The 16,023-nt window shown below is 38.3% G+C and overlaps 1 protein-coding gene across 10 annotated transcripts in view; it reads right to left on the reverse strand.

Moving 5' to 3' along the window:
• Positions 1-16,023, reverse strand: part of VWA8 (von Willebrand factor A domain containing 8) — a 385,006-nt gene that overhangs the window by 129,215 nt on the left and 239,768 nt on the right. For all 10 annotated transcript variants that reach the window (XR_014071267.1, XR_014071268.1, XR_014071269.1 and 7 more), the window contains 5 exons: positions 9,006-9,116; positions 8,037-8,101; positions 6,534-6,659; positions 4,926-5,035; positions 4,156-4,310 (listed from right to left, as the gene is read on the reverse strand). Coding sequence is in view for 7 of the 10 variants with exons in the window: in XM_081549924.1 (XP_081406050.1) it covers positions 4,156-4,310; positions 4,926-5,035; positions 6,534-6,659; positions 8,037-8,101; positions 9,006-9,116 (567 nt within the window). In the remaining 3 variants the exon portion in view is untranslated. The remainder of the gene's footprint in view (positions 1-4,155; positions 4,311-4,925; positions 5,036-6,533; positions 6,660-8,036; positions 8,102-9,005; positions 9,117-16,023) is intronic.

Raw genomic sequence — 16,023 nt, forward strand, 5'->3', positions numbered from 1 at the left:
TTTAAATAACTACAAGTAAATAAATAACTATTTTAAATGGAAAATGCCGAGTGCATCCACTAACTGGCATAAGGAATAGTATTACCAGTATTTCTCAAGCCCCTTGGAGGCCCCCTTCCCAATCATGTCTCTTTCATCTCTCCTCGACATTAACTCTTCTGGAATTTTTTAATTATTTTTTTCTCTTGCTTTACTTAATTTTTTTTCAAAACATATCTATTTATTTGGCTGTGTCAGGCCTTAGTTGTCCCACTCGGGATCCTTTGCTGCAGTGAAAGGACTCTCTAGTTGTGGATGGGCTCAAGAGCCCATGGGCTTAATAGCTCCACGGCATGTGGGATCTTAATTCCCTGACCAAGGACGGAACCTTCATCCACTACATTGCAAGGCAGATTCTTAATCAGTACACCACCAGGCAAGTCCCTCTTGCTTTACTTTAAATTTTTTACCATATATATATTTATCCTTCTCTACTCTAAAATCAAAGATATTCTCCTATGCATTTGCTAAACATTTTGAGGTTTTCCCTTTCACTTTTAATTCCTTAATCCCTAAGGAAATATTTTCGTAAGTGGTATGAAGCTGTGATCCATGCTCATCCTTTTTTGCCCATAGAGAGTAACTGTCCAAATATCATTAACCTTTGCCCACTGATGAGCATTGGTATCAGAAAACAGTTCCATATATGTAGGGATCCATCTGTTTCTAGGCATTGCATTCTGTTCTACTGTATATGTTTCTATTCCTATGGCCAATACTACATGGCCTTAGTTACTAAGGGTTTATAATAAGCCTTGAAATTTAGTAGGGCAAGTACCTCTGCCTTTTATTCTGGTTCTTCTTCAGAAAGGTCTTATTGTTCACCTTTTCTCTTCCATAAAACTGTGAGAGCTGATCTGCACTGCATCCTTGTCAGTACTTGGTATGTCCTGGCACTTGGTCCCTCAGTGATCTCTGACTCTTTGCGAACCCATAGACTGTAGACCACCAGGCTCCTCGGTCCACAGATTCTCCAGACAAGAATACTGGAGTGGGTTGCTATTTCCTTCTCCAGGGGATCACCCAGGGATCCAACTCTCATTTCCAGCATCTCCTGCATTGGCAGGCGGATTCTTTATCACTGAGCTAGTGGGACTTCCTTATGCATAATACTTGGTACTTGGTATTGTGGGTATTAATTTTTTTTTTTTAATTTTAGCTATTCTAATAGGCAGTAGGGTAGTAGTACTATCTCATCATGGTTTTAATTTGCATTTCCCTAATGACTAATGAACATCTTTTTATATACTCAATAACCATCCATTTATCCTCTATAGTAAAGAGTCTGTTCAAGTCTTTTGCCCATGTTTTAAAAAATACATTTACCTCCAATTTTATTTTTATATCTACTTAAATACATTGAAAACAATGAGTCCACTCAGATACATCCAATTCCTAACCAACCACTACAGGACTCATTCTAGATTTCTTTCCTGCTGCATCTGTAACTCCCTTCTCAAACAGTGAGAAACCTAGACTTTATTATCTTTAACATACTTACTTTTTTGCTCAGTTCCACCATATATGACTCATCTCTTATCTCCACCACTAACTTCCACTTCCAGGCAAATGCCCCCCGCACTCTGCTTGGTCCTTCTAAGCCCACACTGAGCTACGTTCATGCATCAGTGAAGTCTTCGCCTTACTGGGGCCCCACATTCCATACCAGCCTGCCCCTTCATGCTCATCTTCATCCTGGCTGGACGTTACTCCCTTCACCAGCTGTTCCTCCCTCCCCCACTATGGACGTCTTTTTCACCTGCTCAGGCTCTGACCTCTGACACCTCACACAGATCCTCCCTTTGCTCATTTTTTATACTAGATTATTTGTTTTGTCACTCTTGAGTTTTAAGGAATCTTTATGTATTTTGGATACAAGTCCTTTATTGGATATGTGATTTGCCAATATTTTCTCCCAGCCTATAGATCGTTTTTTAATTCTCTTCACAGTGTCTTTTTACAGAGTGGAAGCTTTTAATTTTGATGAAATTCAATTTATTAAAATTTCTTAATGGATCATGTCTAAGATGCTCAGTACAATGTTTAGTAGAAGTGGTGGTAATGGGTATCCTTGTCTTACTCTTGATATTAAAAGGAATGCTTTTAATGTTTCACTTTTGAGGATTCACTATGACACTTGCTATAGATTTTTGTGGCCATTTGGTAGTAGGAGAAGAAGATTATAATAAGTTTACAATAATTCAGGTGCCTCTGATAATGCTGTAAAACATTAATAAGAGACGACATATCCTTTTGTTGATAGTTTTATGAAGAATCAAATGAAAATCACATAAAGGCAGAAAGATACTGTGGTATAAAAAAACATGAGTTTGAGGGCCAGCCATTCTTGAGCTCAAATCACAGCTTCCTTACTCAATATCTTTGTGGCCTGGGGGAATGGATCCTCTCTGTTTTTATTTCATCATCTATAAAATCTTGTGGAAATGTCATAAACATTAATGATCGTGTATGAAAGGGTTTAGAATAGTGCAATGCCTGGCTCGTATTGGGGTCTAAAAAATATGACTGCTCTCATAAAATGCTCAAAGGTTGTCTAACTGACTCTAATCCTTCATTAAACAAAAATTCATGAACATCTCTTACAAGGTGGGTACTAAATACAGGGAATGGAGCTTTTAATTTAACAAGGTCACTAGCCTATAATCTACAAAGGATTTCTAGAGGGTCAATACAAACATTACCTTATACTCAGCTTTCTTACCTTTTTACAGTGACATTATATTTCTATGTCAATTTCTTCAATCAAAAGATCAATTTTTTAAAACAGTTCCACCTTCAGAAAAGTAGATGCAGTATTTTCTCTACTGACCCCAGCAAGCATTTGTAGCAAGCATATTAAACACAACTCTTTCATTTAATCAAGCCGGCTGTATTCCAACAACATGTTTCGTTTTCAGTTATATAATCCACAGCAAATGTTTTTCGCTTGACAATTAGGCAGACATATGGCAAAGTCCTAAGCCACATATTATCCACTGGGTTTTGGATTTCAAAAGTCTTAAACCCTGAAGTACTCATCATTCATTAATCATATTAAAATTTTGAGATATGTAAGACTGGTGTACTATTAAGCAGAGCCAATATTTTATCTTTAAGTGACTCTATCAATCCACCTAAAAGCTACAAAGAAAATTATGAAAATTAAATATTTAATCAAAACACACAGAGCTACATCTAAGGTTATTAGATGGCAACTTGGACTAAAATAACCTTTATATTTTATCTTCTCACATTTCCATCAGGGGAAGATGGTGCCTGTTTTACTTGATGTCAATTACAAATAGCCCCTTCTTTACAGATAATAGTAAATAATAGCAGAAGGATCCATTTAAAAGCAAATTAAATTGAGATTACCAGCACGTATAGTATAATCTGGATGCTGCAAAGACACAAATCAGAGCAAAACTCAGTGGAAAGTGAATGGTACTCAAGAGTGTTGAAAAATTTCATCTACAGTAATGAGGTTCAACATAGTTTGCTTTGAAAGTTCTAGAAGAAATGTTATCTCGTTAGTCTCAAATTGTCCCTCTTGACAGGATATAAAGTGACTGTCAGTAGGTTACGTATATATCTGCCCCATGAACTCTCATGTATGAAAAATATTAGTTTTCCTTTACTAAATTATATAGTTGTATTATTGGCACCCCACTCCAGTACTCTTGCCTGGAAAATCCCATGGATGGAGGAGCCTGGTAGGCTGCAGTCCATGTGGTTGCGAAGAGTCAGACATGACTGAGCGACTTCACTTTCACTGTTCACTTTCATGCATTGGAGAAGGAAATGGCAACCCACTCCAGTGTTCTTGCCTGGAGAATCGCAGGGACAGGAGAGCCTGGTGGGCTGCCGTCTATGGGGTCGCACAGAGTCGGACATGACTGCAGCCACTTAGCATTACACTTGAAATGTTAATTTTTAAAAAGCAATGAACCCATATAGAATGCATTTTTAAATGACTGGTCTGGAAAATGAATGTTGATCTGAAATGTTTACTAAAAAATCATTACACTTTAAATTACCATCAAATAGGCTTATAAAGCTTAGGCCAAAGTGAGGAGAAGAAATAGTTATTCAGTAATTTAAAAAATTTATGCTTACCATGAGATCTGGGAAACCAACAACAACTGTAGCATAACTATTTTTATCTGAGAGAATTCGGTTTGGAGAGGCAATCTTTTGTCCCACAGCTGAACTCAGATTTTCAGATGATAATTGATCACTTGAAATTGTATGAGGTATGCTGCGGTCTGTTTCTGAAAAGTATCAGAGAAACATTAAACACCATATGCCCCTAAATTGCTCCAGGAATTAATTTTTGCAAGCTTTCATTCTCACCAACTCAAACAGACAAGCATAAATTAAAAAAGAGAAAATGCTTTCAATTACACTCATGGCTTTTTGTCTGAAAAGACTCCGTTTTCACATCTTGGCATCTTCTCATTTACGGAATTCAAATTTTTATTAGCAATCAAGATTAATATTAACAGTACTGAAGAAAGAGGTAAAACTGAACTGGTTGGTTAGCAATGGTATATTTTAGATTTTTTTCCTTAAGTACTTTTCACACCACCCCCCAAAACTGTGATGAATAAAGTAGAAATTCTGATGTTCTGTGTTAAGAAGAAATGATGCAATCTTAAAATAGATTTGGAACCTACATATATATAAACATTCTGACTTGTCAAAACTATGCAAAGACAGAACTTAAAAGATGGATTCTTCCTTACTGTTTCTAGGGCAGTGACTAAGTCTTCTCTTCGGTATAAAGTTAACGTATATTGATATGATTGTATTTAAACAATCCTAGAGGACAGTATGTAATCAGCAGGCACCCGCACAGCCACATACATACAGAGCACGTTATTTACCTTGCATGACTCCAAACCCTGGGCTAGGAAGCTCCTCTTTCAACACATACAACTGGCAAACCCCACTGTCCTTAGATTCGATGTGTGCCGGTGTAGTTAAAAGATACTTCCTGTAAACAAACAAAACACCTAAAGTGAAAGAACAGTCTTTCCTTTTCTCATAACTGTGAGACCAGACTAGTAAAAATCAGAGTTTTTCCCTCCCAGGGCCTCTTTTTCATACTGTGAGTATAATTTGCAGTTTCAGAGTTTTATCGTGAATTTAAAAAGTAACTTCTTAACGCTGTATAAAGTTGTTGTTGTTGCTCAGTGGCTAAGTCGTGTCCGACTCTTTGTGACCCTAACGGACTGAAGAACGTCAGGCTACTCTGTCCTCCACTATCTCCTGAAGTTTGCTCAGATTCATGTCCATTGAGTCGGTGATGCTATCTGACCATCTCATCCTCTGTTGCCCCCTTCTCCTTTTGCCTGTATAAAGAGGAGTGCAGAATAACAATTCAGTCATAAATGTGAACTTAAAACCTAACACTTCCTATAAGAGGAAAAGCTATTTAAAAAAAAATTAAAAAGCAACTCGAAAGAGACACTCCATACCATCAGGGAGCCTGCTGCTAATATGACTGATCAGCCAGTAAGAGGGAACCCGGCCTCAGATTTGTGACCAGGTACCGGCTTCCCTGGTGGCTCAGCAGTAAAGATCTGCCTGCAATGCAGGAGACAAGGATCTGAGCTCTGGGACAGGAAGATACCCCGGAGAAGGAAATGACAAGCCATCCAGCATTCTTGCCTGGGAATCCCATGGACAGAGGAGCCTGGCGAGAGACAGTCCTTAGGGTCACAAAGAGTCGGACATGACTTAGTTGACTAAACAACAACAAGGGACAGAAGCCCTCTCTGTGACAATTCCCTCGATTTACTTATTTGTGTAATTGCCAAAATAGGGATGTATAAGTAGCCAGGAATCTTTTGTATCAGGACACTTCTGCTTGTCAGCAGAGGAGCAGAAAATCTTCATGGAGCCAGGAGAAGTGATGCATGAGGGAGCAGACCTCAAAACTTACTGTGCACCCTAGTTATGCCAAGTGCACATAAAGTCCTTTTCATCAAGAAGTGTACAGCACAATGGATGAGGCAACACAAAACATAAACATAACCAAGGAAGGGCACACAAGATGAAGTAAGAAGAAAATTCTAAGGGGCGCAGCCTGTGAAGTTCCAAAAATCAACAGCATTTGGATGGAGACTGTGGCCCTCTGAAGAAAGGATGATTGGAAAATCTATTTTGAAGTACTGGCAAGCATGCAGAGAATACAGTGAAATGCTCGGTGTGCTAATAGGAAAAAGCCCAAAGAAAGATGGATACATATAAAATATTGTAAAAGTCATTATGTTTTTACTGTTAATTTCAAGGTCATCATCTGAAACACTTTTATAATTACACTATGAAGCGACATTTAAGTGACATTTAAGTTTTCCCCTCCCCTCTTCTTCAAAGTTCCACCTGCCAAATACAGAAATGTTTAAAGACAGACACAGGATGATAGAGCTATATATCAGGATGCTGGAAAACTGAGCACACTCTATGAGGTACTATGTACATCTACCCACTGATTTGTTTTACTCTCCACCAGAAGCCATTTGTCTTCTGCTACGAGAAAAACCGTCTGGAGGTTGATGGGAAGTGAGATGGTATGAGTTCGCCCTTCTAGAACATCCAGCACAGTCAGGGTGTTCCTGAAAAAAAAAAGAAAAAGAAAACTCTGTGAAAGGAAATGGTGAGGATATTGGTTGAGTTCAGTTCAGTTCAGTCGCTCAGTCGTGTCCAACTCTTTGCAACCCCATGAAACACAGCACGCCAGGCCTCCCTGTCCATCACCAACTCCCGGATTCCACCCAAACCCATGTCCATTGAATCCGTGATGCCATCCAACCATCTCATCCTCTGTCATCCCCTTCTCCTCCTGCCCTCAGTCTTTCCCAGCATCAGGGTCTTTTCCAATGAGTCAGCTCCTCGCATCAGGTGGCCAAAGGATTGGAGTTTCAGCTTCAGCATCAGTCCTTCCAATGAATATTCAGGACTGATTTCCTTTAGGATGGACTGGTTGGATCTCCTTGTAGTCCAAGGGGCTCTCAAGAGTCTTCTCCAACACCACAGTTCAAAAGCATCAATTCTTCGGCGCTCAGCTTTCTTTATAGTCCAACTCTCACATCCATACATGACTACTGGAAAAACCATAGCCTTGACTAGATGGACCTTTGTTGACAAAGTAATGTCTCTGCTTTATAATATGCTGTCTAGGTTGGTCATAACTTTCCTTCCAAGGAGTAAGCGTCTTTTAATTTCATGGCTGCAGTCACCATCAGCAGTGATTTTTGAGCCCCAAAAAAAAAAGTCTGACACTGTTTCCACTGTTTCCCCATCTATTTCCCATGAAGTGATGGGACCGGATGCCATGATCTTAGTTTTCTGAACGTTGAGCTTTAAGCCAACTTTTTCACTCTCCTCTTTCACTTTCAACAAGAGCCTCTTTAGTTCTTCTTCGCTTTCTGCCATAAGGGTCATGATATATCGTACAACCCTAAAAACAGTATTTTTAAGACTAGATGATAACATAGAAAAGTGTTAATTGAGAAAATAGAAGTATAAAACACTAAACTATGTAAAGGCTTGCATAAGATTTAAATATGGGAAATGACAGCCGCTATGCTAGTAGTGGTTGTGTATGGAATTATAAGCACTGTTTTTTTGTGTGTGTTTTTCAATGTTCTGCAATGTGGGATAAGGTACTTTTAGAATAAAATAATACTAATTTGGTTACATTAGTTTTACAATAAGCCAGAGTAAAGCACCCGGCTGCCAATGCAGAAGACATAAGAAACTCAGGTTCGATCCCTGGGTCAGGAAGATCCCCCAGAGAAGGAAACAGCAACCCATTCCAGTATTTTTGCCTGGGAAATCCCATGGACAGAGGAGCCTGGCGGGTTACAGTGCATGGGGTTGCACAAGGTCAAACATGACTGAAGCAACTTAGCACACAGTAAAATTAAAGGAGGAAAGAGAATGGACAGAATAAGAATCCCAGTTTAAATCGTCTACAGCACACAACTCACCCTTTTTCTTTGTAGAACACTAGCCAGTTTTTGTGTGAAAACTCTTTACACATTTTGTAAGTGTCCTAAAGATAAGAAAAAACAAAATATTCACGTTAACTGTGTTGGATGCAGTCACGTCTCTTCAGCTGCTTTTCCTTAAATAAAGTTCTTCAATGTGTAAAACATGCAATTCTCTGAGAAGCTACCCCTCTTCATCCGTTCCAAGACTTACGGTAACATGGATTAAAACATACTTAAAAATTCACTGTGAACTATGTAGTAAAACATTTTTAGGATAATATTTAAAAAAATAATGCCAAATGCTGGTTAGAAATATCTGGTGATTAACTGTGATGTTTGTACCATAGCATCAATATGTAGGAAATACTTTTGTTTCTTAGATTTGGCTCTATTTATGACATTTAAAATATCTCTTATTTTTTCATGGCCTTTTAAGACCTATAAGCATGCTGTTGTCCAGAGCAGAGGGTAATTCTTGTTTTATATCCATTACCTTTTTCCAAATGGCAGAATAGATTCCCTTGGGTTGGCCAAAATGTTTAATTACTAGTTTAATTTAGTTATTAGGCTAAAACGTTTATTTATCTAGTAAATACAACCAGATGTTGCACTCGTTTCATTACATAAATCGAAAACATAAACACAGAACTGGAAAGCAGGTTAAAGTGCCTGCATGATTAGGGATTTGTCATGAATATCACGCTCAAATGGCTCATGATGTCCTATGATCATTAGTTCAAGTGTTCCTGCGATGGATACAAAAAGAATACTGATACTTGCTTATACGTGTATCTATGTCTACCTACTTGTATCATATTAAAATTCACAAGTGCCTAATAAGAGAATTCTTTTGTGCAATTATAGCAAACAAAAGGTGCCGCAAGGGAGGGGCAGGCATGCATTTTTACAGTTAGAAAGCTACAGAAAATCCTTGGCAATTTGCTGGGCAGGCTGGGTATTCCTTACAGCTTCCTCCTTGTTCCACCAGGAAGTTTTCTTCATTGTAAATTCTTCTGAAGGCAGGATGAGACGGTGAAGGGCTTGGCTAGAGGGATCCAGCAACAGGATGACATTGCTCTGGAAATAAAGAGAATAGTTTTTTTTTGTTTTTTTTTTTAAAGCCGCAGTCTCTTAGCAGCCTGGAAATAAAGGGTATTTAGTGATAAATAAACCAAAGGTAAGATGACAATATTGAAATATTTAAACGACTCCATAAAAACACTAAGTGATTTTCCCTAATACAGAATTTAAAGTCTTCCATGGTTTTATGAGGATATTTCTAATTATGTAAGGCAGACTTTCTTCTTTGAAGATTTTATCTTAAAACCACCCCCTTGTAAATATAGGCCAGGTTTAACCATGACTCTGCTTTATTATGTATTAAGGAGGAAATTAAGAGATTTGATCATTTTTAAAAGTCTATTTACTTTTATCAAAATTACACTTAAAGAATGTGCAGTTAAACCAACACAACACAGTAAAGCAATTATCTTCCAATTAAAAATTTTTACAAAGTGAATTACAAAAAAAAAAAAAAAGCATGTTGAAAAACCCTCTTACACTATGCATTCAATTGTCTGATGATGAGACGGGCTGCGCTGTTAGTTGTTTGGCCTGAGGAATCATGCTGCTGGAGAAGACTCTTCAGAGTCCCTTGGACAGCAAGGAGATCAAACTAGTCAATCCTAAAGGAAATCAACCTTGAATATTCTTTGGAAGGACTGATACTGAAGTTGAAACTCCAATACTGTGGCCACCTGATGCGAAGTCTCATTGGAAAAGACCCTGATGCTGGGAAAGATTGGAGGCAGGAGGAGAAGGGGACGATGGAGGGTGAGATGGTTTGATGGCATCATTGACTCAATGGACAGGAGTCTGAGCAAACTTGGGGAGATAGTGAAGGACCTGGAAGCCTGGTGTGCTGCAGTCCATGGGGTTGCAAAGAGTCAGACACAACCTAGTGACTGAACACCACCACACTGTGCATAATTGAATCTCATTTATTCTTTTCACAAATGCAGGTTCAACTCAGAAAATATGTACATGATATAAAGATGGATTAGCAAGAAAATATCAAGGACCCCAAGAAGCAAGCTGGTAATGAGTATTTCTTCATCTTGTCATCCACTGAGCTTGGGAATTTTCATAGCTCGTGCTGTGATAACACACTGACAAGAGATCGCCCTAGCAGCGTTCATCACAGTTATGCAAATGAAGTAATAATCGCTCAGAAATTAGGAGGATTTTTTTCAAGAAAAAAAAACTAAAAAAAAAAATTAAGCTTAGACATTAAAATAAGTGAACAGAAACACATGAAATAAGAACTTAAAATTTAGAAAGCCAGAAAAGATTGAATATTTTAAAGCAATGTAAAGAAGTTGGGTTTTCAGTTAAAATTTAAAGACATTTGAAGGTCAGACTAACAGGTTTACAAAAAGGCACCAGCAAATTGTTTGTCAAGCCTCATTGTTATGTAATTGTCTTTTTTTTCTCTCTTATATTGGTACATTTTGCTCTGTCTTATTAAAATTTGGGGCTCCTTCAGTTATCCTAACCCTTATGAACTTTTCATTTTAAGAACTTTCTTTGGGGAAAATAAAATCACAAAGCATCCAAAGAATTACTATATATTTTGTAAAATATATACAAAATATGAAAAGTCTGCTCATTTCTTCCATAACATTTATTTGTTGTTGTTGTTCAGTCGCTATGTCTGACTCTTTGCAACCCCATGGACTGCAGCACACCAGGCTTTCCTATCTTCCACTATCTCTGGGAGTTTCCTCAAACTCGTGTCCATTGAGTCAGTGATGCCATCCAACTTATATTTAAAGCAGAAAGAAGAATACTAGGATGAATAATCATTACCTTTGCCCTTTATTACATAATCTAATTAGAGAGGAAATAAAAGGAAATGTAAATAGATTAACGATTCATCTGCAAATCTGAGACCTCATAGTGTGGTTTCAATTTATTTTACTTGCCAATTTTACTGAAGTGCTCAAGAATTAAAGTAGTAGTTGTACTGAAGTTTCCTTTCTTCCATATACTCCAAATATTGGCTGTATTAAAGAAATTCTAAACAAGTTGACAAAGCTTAAAGTTTTCCTTATAAAGACACTTAGAATGCATCATTCTGTATAATATGCAATTCTCCATTACACATGTGTGTTACGACAGAACTCTGCTCAATGTTACATGGTGCCCTGGATGGGAGAGGGGTTTGGGGGAGAAAGGATACATGTGTGTGGATGGTGGAGTTCCTTCACTGTTCACCTGAAACCATCACAACATTGTTTGTCAATCAGCTATACCCCAATACAAAATAAAAAGCTTATTTTTTTAAAAAAAGAATGTGCATTAGTAATATTCTGTTTTAAAATCAACATATCATATAAGAAGCACCATTCCTGGCATTTGAAAGTTTGAATATGATAAAAATCTCAAGGAAAATCCTTTAAGTTTTCCTTAAGAAGTTGTACTAATAAGTTAAAGTTTTTCAGTCTCTATTCTAGATTAAATCTTTTTTTGAGTTAGTATTTTTTAAAGAAGAAAATCTCTCTTATGATAAATATGTACAACATTGACACAAATCGCTAGCACTTAAGCAATTTGGATAATATTAACTTTTATAAGCAACAGAAAGTCCTAAAAATAATGTTTGATCCCAAATATGATTAAGTAGAAGAATAAGCAGATGATTAAACAGATAACGGTTACACACAAAAATGAGTACAGTTTTGCATTTTTCTTCCTTTTTAGGGTCTAGTACTTCTGAAGTGAACTGAAAAACTGGATCTTTCTAAGTAACAGAAAACATTTCTTTATATGTGTGTGTATATATACATATGTTTCCAGCCACCGCTGTATTTAGAAATAGTTCTAGAAGCAATTGGCAACATGAAGGAGTTCTGCTGCTCCATCCTTTTAGATGTTAATGGTTTCCTTCTGTAAATGACTAATGATATATTCTGTCTGAGTTTAAAAATAGAATTTTGCGTCACACATGAGTACATGTAACTGTGGTTTTGGCACTCCTTCCAGAGGGGCAGGGAGGAGAAGCAAGTGAGCAATTTTATTATGTTTGTATTTGACTGGGAGAAAAGTAACCTCTGGATGACCTCCACATCCTAAAGTCTGAAATTCTAAACTTTGTACAGATGTAATGAGCAATTTCATGGGGGGGTGGGGTAGGGAGGAGGGAGGAGGCTTTATTTTTAGGCATGGCAAAGTTTCCCTTTCCTCACTTAAGATTTTATTTTAGCAAGGAATTTTTGAACAACTTCTTAAACTAACCAGCGAAATGCATCCGTTGCCAAGCTCTATAAAGACAAGGGATAGATGAATTAATGGAAGTACTTCTTTACAATATTTTAGCCCCCTTTTCAGCTAGGGCAGAATGGGGAAGAAGGAACTGAACGCAGCACACTCATTTTTTCATTAGATTAGAATTATTTATCATTTGTTAAATTTTACAGTTACATGCTGTTCATTTGGAATTAAGGAGGTCTTAATACTCTAGTGGGGACATAATATAGAACAGACAGAGGACAGGTAGACAGAAAATCCTGGTAAGCCATGTGAGTCTGCTCAGGGCATTAGGTAACCTGGAAAATCGCTGAAACTGGTCAATGGGGAAAGTCAGGTAGCATGCAAGAATGCCAGGAAGGAAAGTGTGGGTTTATACAATTTATATATTCTTCGATGGAAATCATTACACATGAGCAGGGAACTGATTCACAATGTTGCCAAATAACTGGATCTTTTGAGAAGACAAACTACTTCCTGAGAACCTGAACATCTTTTACTTTCAAAATTGGTTATCTGTAAATTTGACAGTTTGCCTAACAGTTGAAAATTTGGCAAGATTTTTTGAAAAAATACTCCAAAATCAGACTTCTACTTAAATTTGATTCGTTCACTTAATCAAAAATCACCAAGATATCATGTGCTTTTTATGAGAGTTTCCTCTGGCTGTATAAATCAATTCAAAGGCATTGATATTTTGTTGGAACTCTACAAAGTAAAACAATTTCCAACAGGATGGACACAAGCTTTTCTAAGCAAGAGCTGGACATTTGTATATTCTGCTTCTAGGAGAAAGTAAAGTGAAAAAAAAATTGTGAAAACCAGAAAAAAACTGATTCACTCAGAATTTACGATAACTGTTGAGTCCTGCCCCAAGGCCACAGGTGCAGGACCTTGCCTCAAGGCCACAGAAGCGGAGCCCAGAACCAAGGACACCCCTGAAGCTGACTGAGCCCCCTTGTAGCTGTTGCTGAAAGCTCCTGTCTCCACTGACAAGCTTTCTGACGCCCAATCAGCCAAAGATGCTCACTCCATAAGCACCCTATGGTGCCCCAACCAATCACCGATGGCCAACCGTCCAGGAGGAATTTTCTTTGTCTTGAGGCTATAAAAATTGGTTATTAACCCACGAAAACTGACTCTCTCTGGTCTGTCAGGAGGTCGGCCCACTGCGCTTGCAGCAATCCACATTATATCTGTTCGTTGTTCTTAATAAACTTACTCCCTTCTGAAATGCTCTGTGTCTGGAAATTCTTCTCCAACCTGTGCTCGGACTGCCTCAACAGTAATTACTTAGGCAAAGCCTAAAGTTGAAGTTGACTTACTCAACTTGGCGAAACACTGATATGTTATTTATGAGATTTTTTATATTCTTGATTAGAAACAGTCTAAAAGCACTGTTCTGGGTAATGCTTTACTCTTATAGTACCTTAAAATACTTAACAAGTAAAAACATTGCATTTTTTCAATATTTTCCTATGATGAATAACTTAAAAAAATTTTCAGACTATTCTTGCCCCCACCTTCCTGCAGTGAGTGAGAGCATGGACAAAATTAATTTAATTCTGGTGGCGTCAATGCAATTCGGCTTGAACTTCTGTTCTACCATGTGTTTACTGGGCAAGTTATTTAAACTCTCCAAGCCTCAGTTTTCTCACACGTAAATATTGCTAAAGCTACCCCACTGAGCCTCTGGAAGAATAACATGGAATAACGTATGTAATCTTCTCCTTGACACATCTGTCAGCATTTAATCACTGATCTTCCTACTTGAGATATTCATCACTTGCTTCTGAAATACCACACCCTGGTTTATTCATCTCCACCACTGGAAACTCATCTTCAGTTCCCCTTGGTCGATTCCTCCTCCTTTCCCCGATTTCTTAATATTTCATTGCTCCAGGGCTTGAAGCTTACACTTCTCTTTTCTACCCACATTCCACTCCCTTAGTCATCTCTTTCAGTTTCATGATTTAAATAACTTATACTCCAATGACGTCCCAATTTATGCTTCCTGTTCTCCATTAAACAGCAGAATCATCTACTTGGCTATGTTATAGGCATCTCGAATTTAATCACACACTTAATTTTTCCTCCCATATCAATTCCTTCCTTATCCCAGCTCGTGGCAGGTCTAACCTTTTCGTTGTTCAAGCCCTAAATCTTAAAGTTGACCTTAGTTTCTACTCTGTCACTTCATGTATCTGATCTGTTAGGAAATCCTGTTAGTCGCACCTTCAGAATATATACAGAATCCATCATTACTGATGACTTCCAAACTTGAGTGATCTCTTGCTTGGAGCATCGTAAAAATCTCTTAATTAGTCTCCTTCATTCTGCCTTCGTACCTATAGACTATTCACTACCGAGGCGCTAGAGAAATCCCTAGGGATTCAGAAATCCCTAAAATGTATATCGGATCTAGCTTCTCCTCTGCTTGAAGCCCTCTAAGACCTTCTTCCCGTCTCCTCGCAGGCAGCGCAGCACCTTAGAATGGTTCACAAGGCTCTGCACCTCGCCTCCCCACCCTCCACCGTGGTCCTGCCCCAACTCGCTGGGGGACCTCTTTGGCCTTGCCTCTTTATACTCTGGCCCTCATTCAACCTTCCCCACTACACTTCTTTAGAGATGCAAAGGCATATTCCAGCCTCTGGGCCTTTGAATTTATAATTCCCTTTCCCTAGAACTCTCTGCTTCCCAATATCTCTTCTCTCCCTCAACACTATCAAATCTACTTAAACATCACTTTCTCAGTCAGGTGATCCCTGACCCACCCTGCTTTAAATGGCAGTCTTCCTTCTATTTTACTCTCCCTGGTTTCTCATCTAATTTAAGATGTAATTATTTATTTTGCTTATTGTCTATCTTTCTGCACCAGAATACAAGCTTCTCAGAACAAGGACTTTTGTTTTGTTTATGGAAGTATCCCTAAGAGTAAGCACATGACACATATTTGAGGAATGAATAATATGCTTAGTATACTATTTGGTGGGCTTCCCTGGTGGCTCAGTGGTAAAGAATCTGCCTGCATTGCAGGAGACACAGGAGACGTGTTCGATCCGTGGGATGGGAAGATTCCCTGGGTTGGGAAGAAGGAAATGGCAACCCACTCCAGTATTCTTGTCTGGAGAATCCCATGGACAGAGGAGCCTGGAGGGCTATAGTCCATAGGGTCACAAAGAGTCAGACACAACTAAAGTGACTAAACATACACACACACACACATACAATTTGGTAGCTACCAGGTGGGTAAGAGGTCTATAAAAACATTGCACTCTTTTCTATTGGATAGTATAGATTAACTTCGTTGTTGTTCAGTCACTAAGTTGTGTTCTTTTTCACATTATGAATGCCCTTTTTGACTTTATGAATGGGATTCGTGCCCTTACAAAAGACACATGGATGTGATCCCTGCTACTTCTGCCATGTGAGGTTACAGGGAAAAGACAGCTGTCTAGGAAGTAGGTTCCACCTGATCCCGAACCTGCAGTCACCTTGATCTTGGACTTGACAGGCTGCAGAATTAAATGTGAGAAATAAACACCTGCTGTTTATAAGCTACCTTGTCTATGGTACCTACATTACAGCAGCCCAAACAGACTAAGAGAGTGGTCCCCAGCCTTTTTGGCACCAGGGTCCAGTTTTGCAGAAGACAATTTTTTCATGGATGGGGAAG

Source organism: Giraffa tippelskirchi, chromosome 12 (assembly GCF_054371585.1).
Source record: "Giraffa tippelskirchi isolate mGirTip1 chromosome 12, T2T-mGirTip1v1.2.pri, whole genome shotgun sequence".
NCBI classification, from domain to species: Eukaryota; Metazoa; Chordata; class Mammalia; order Artiodactyla; family Giraffidae; genus Giraffa; species Giraffa tippelskirchi.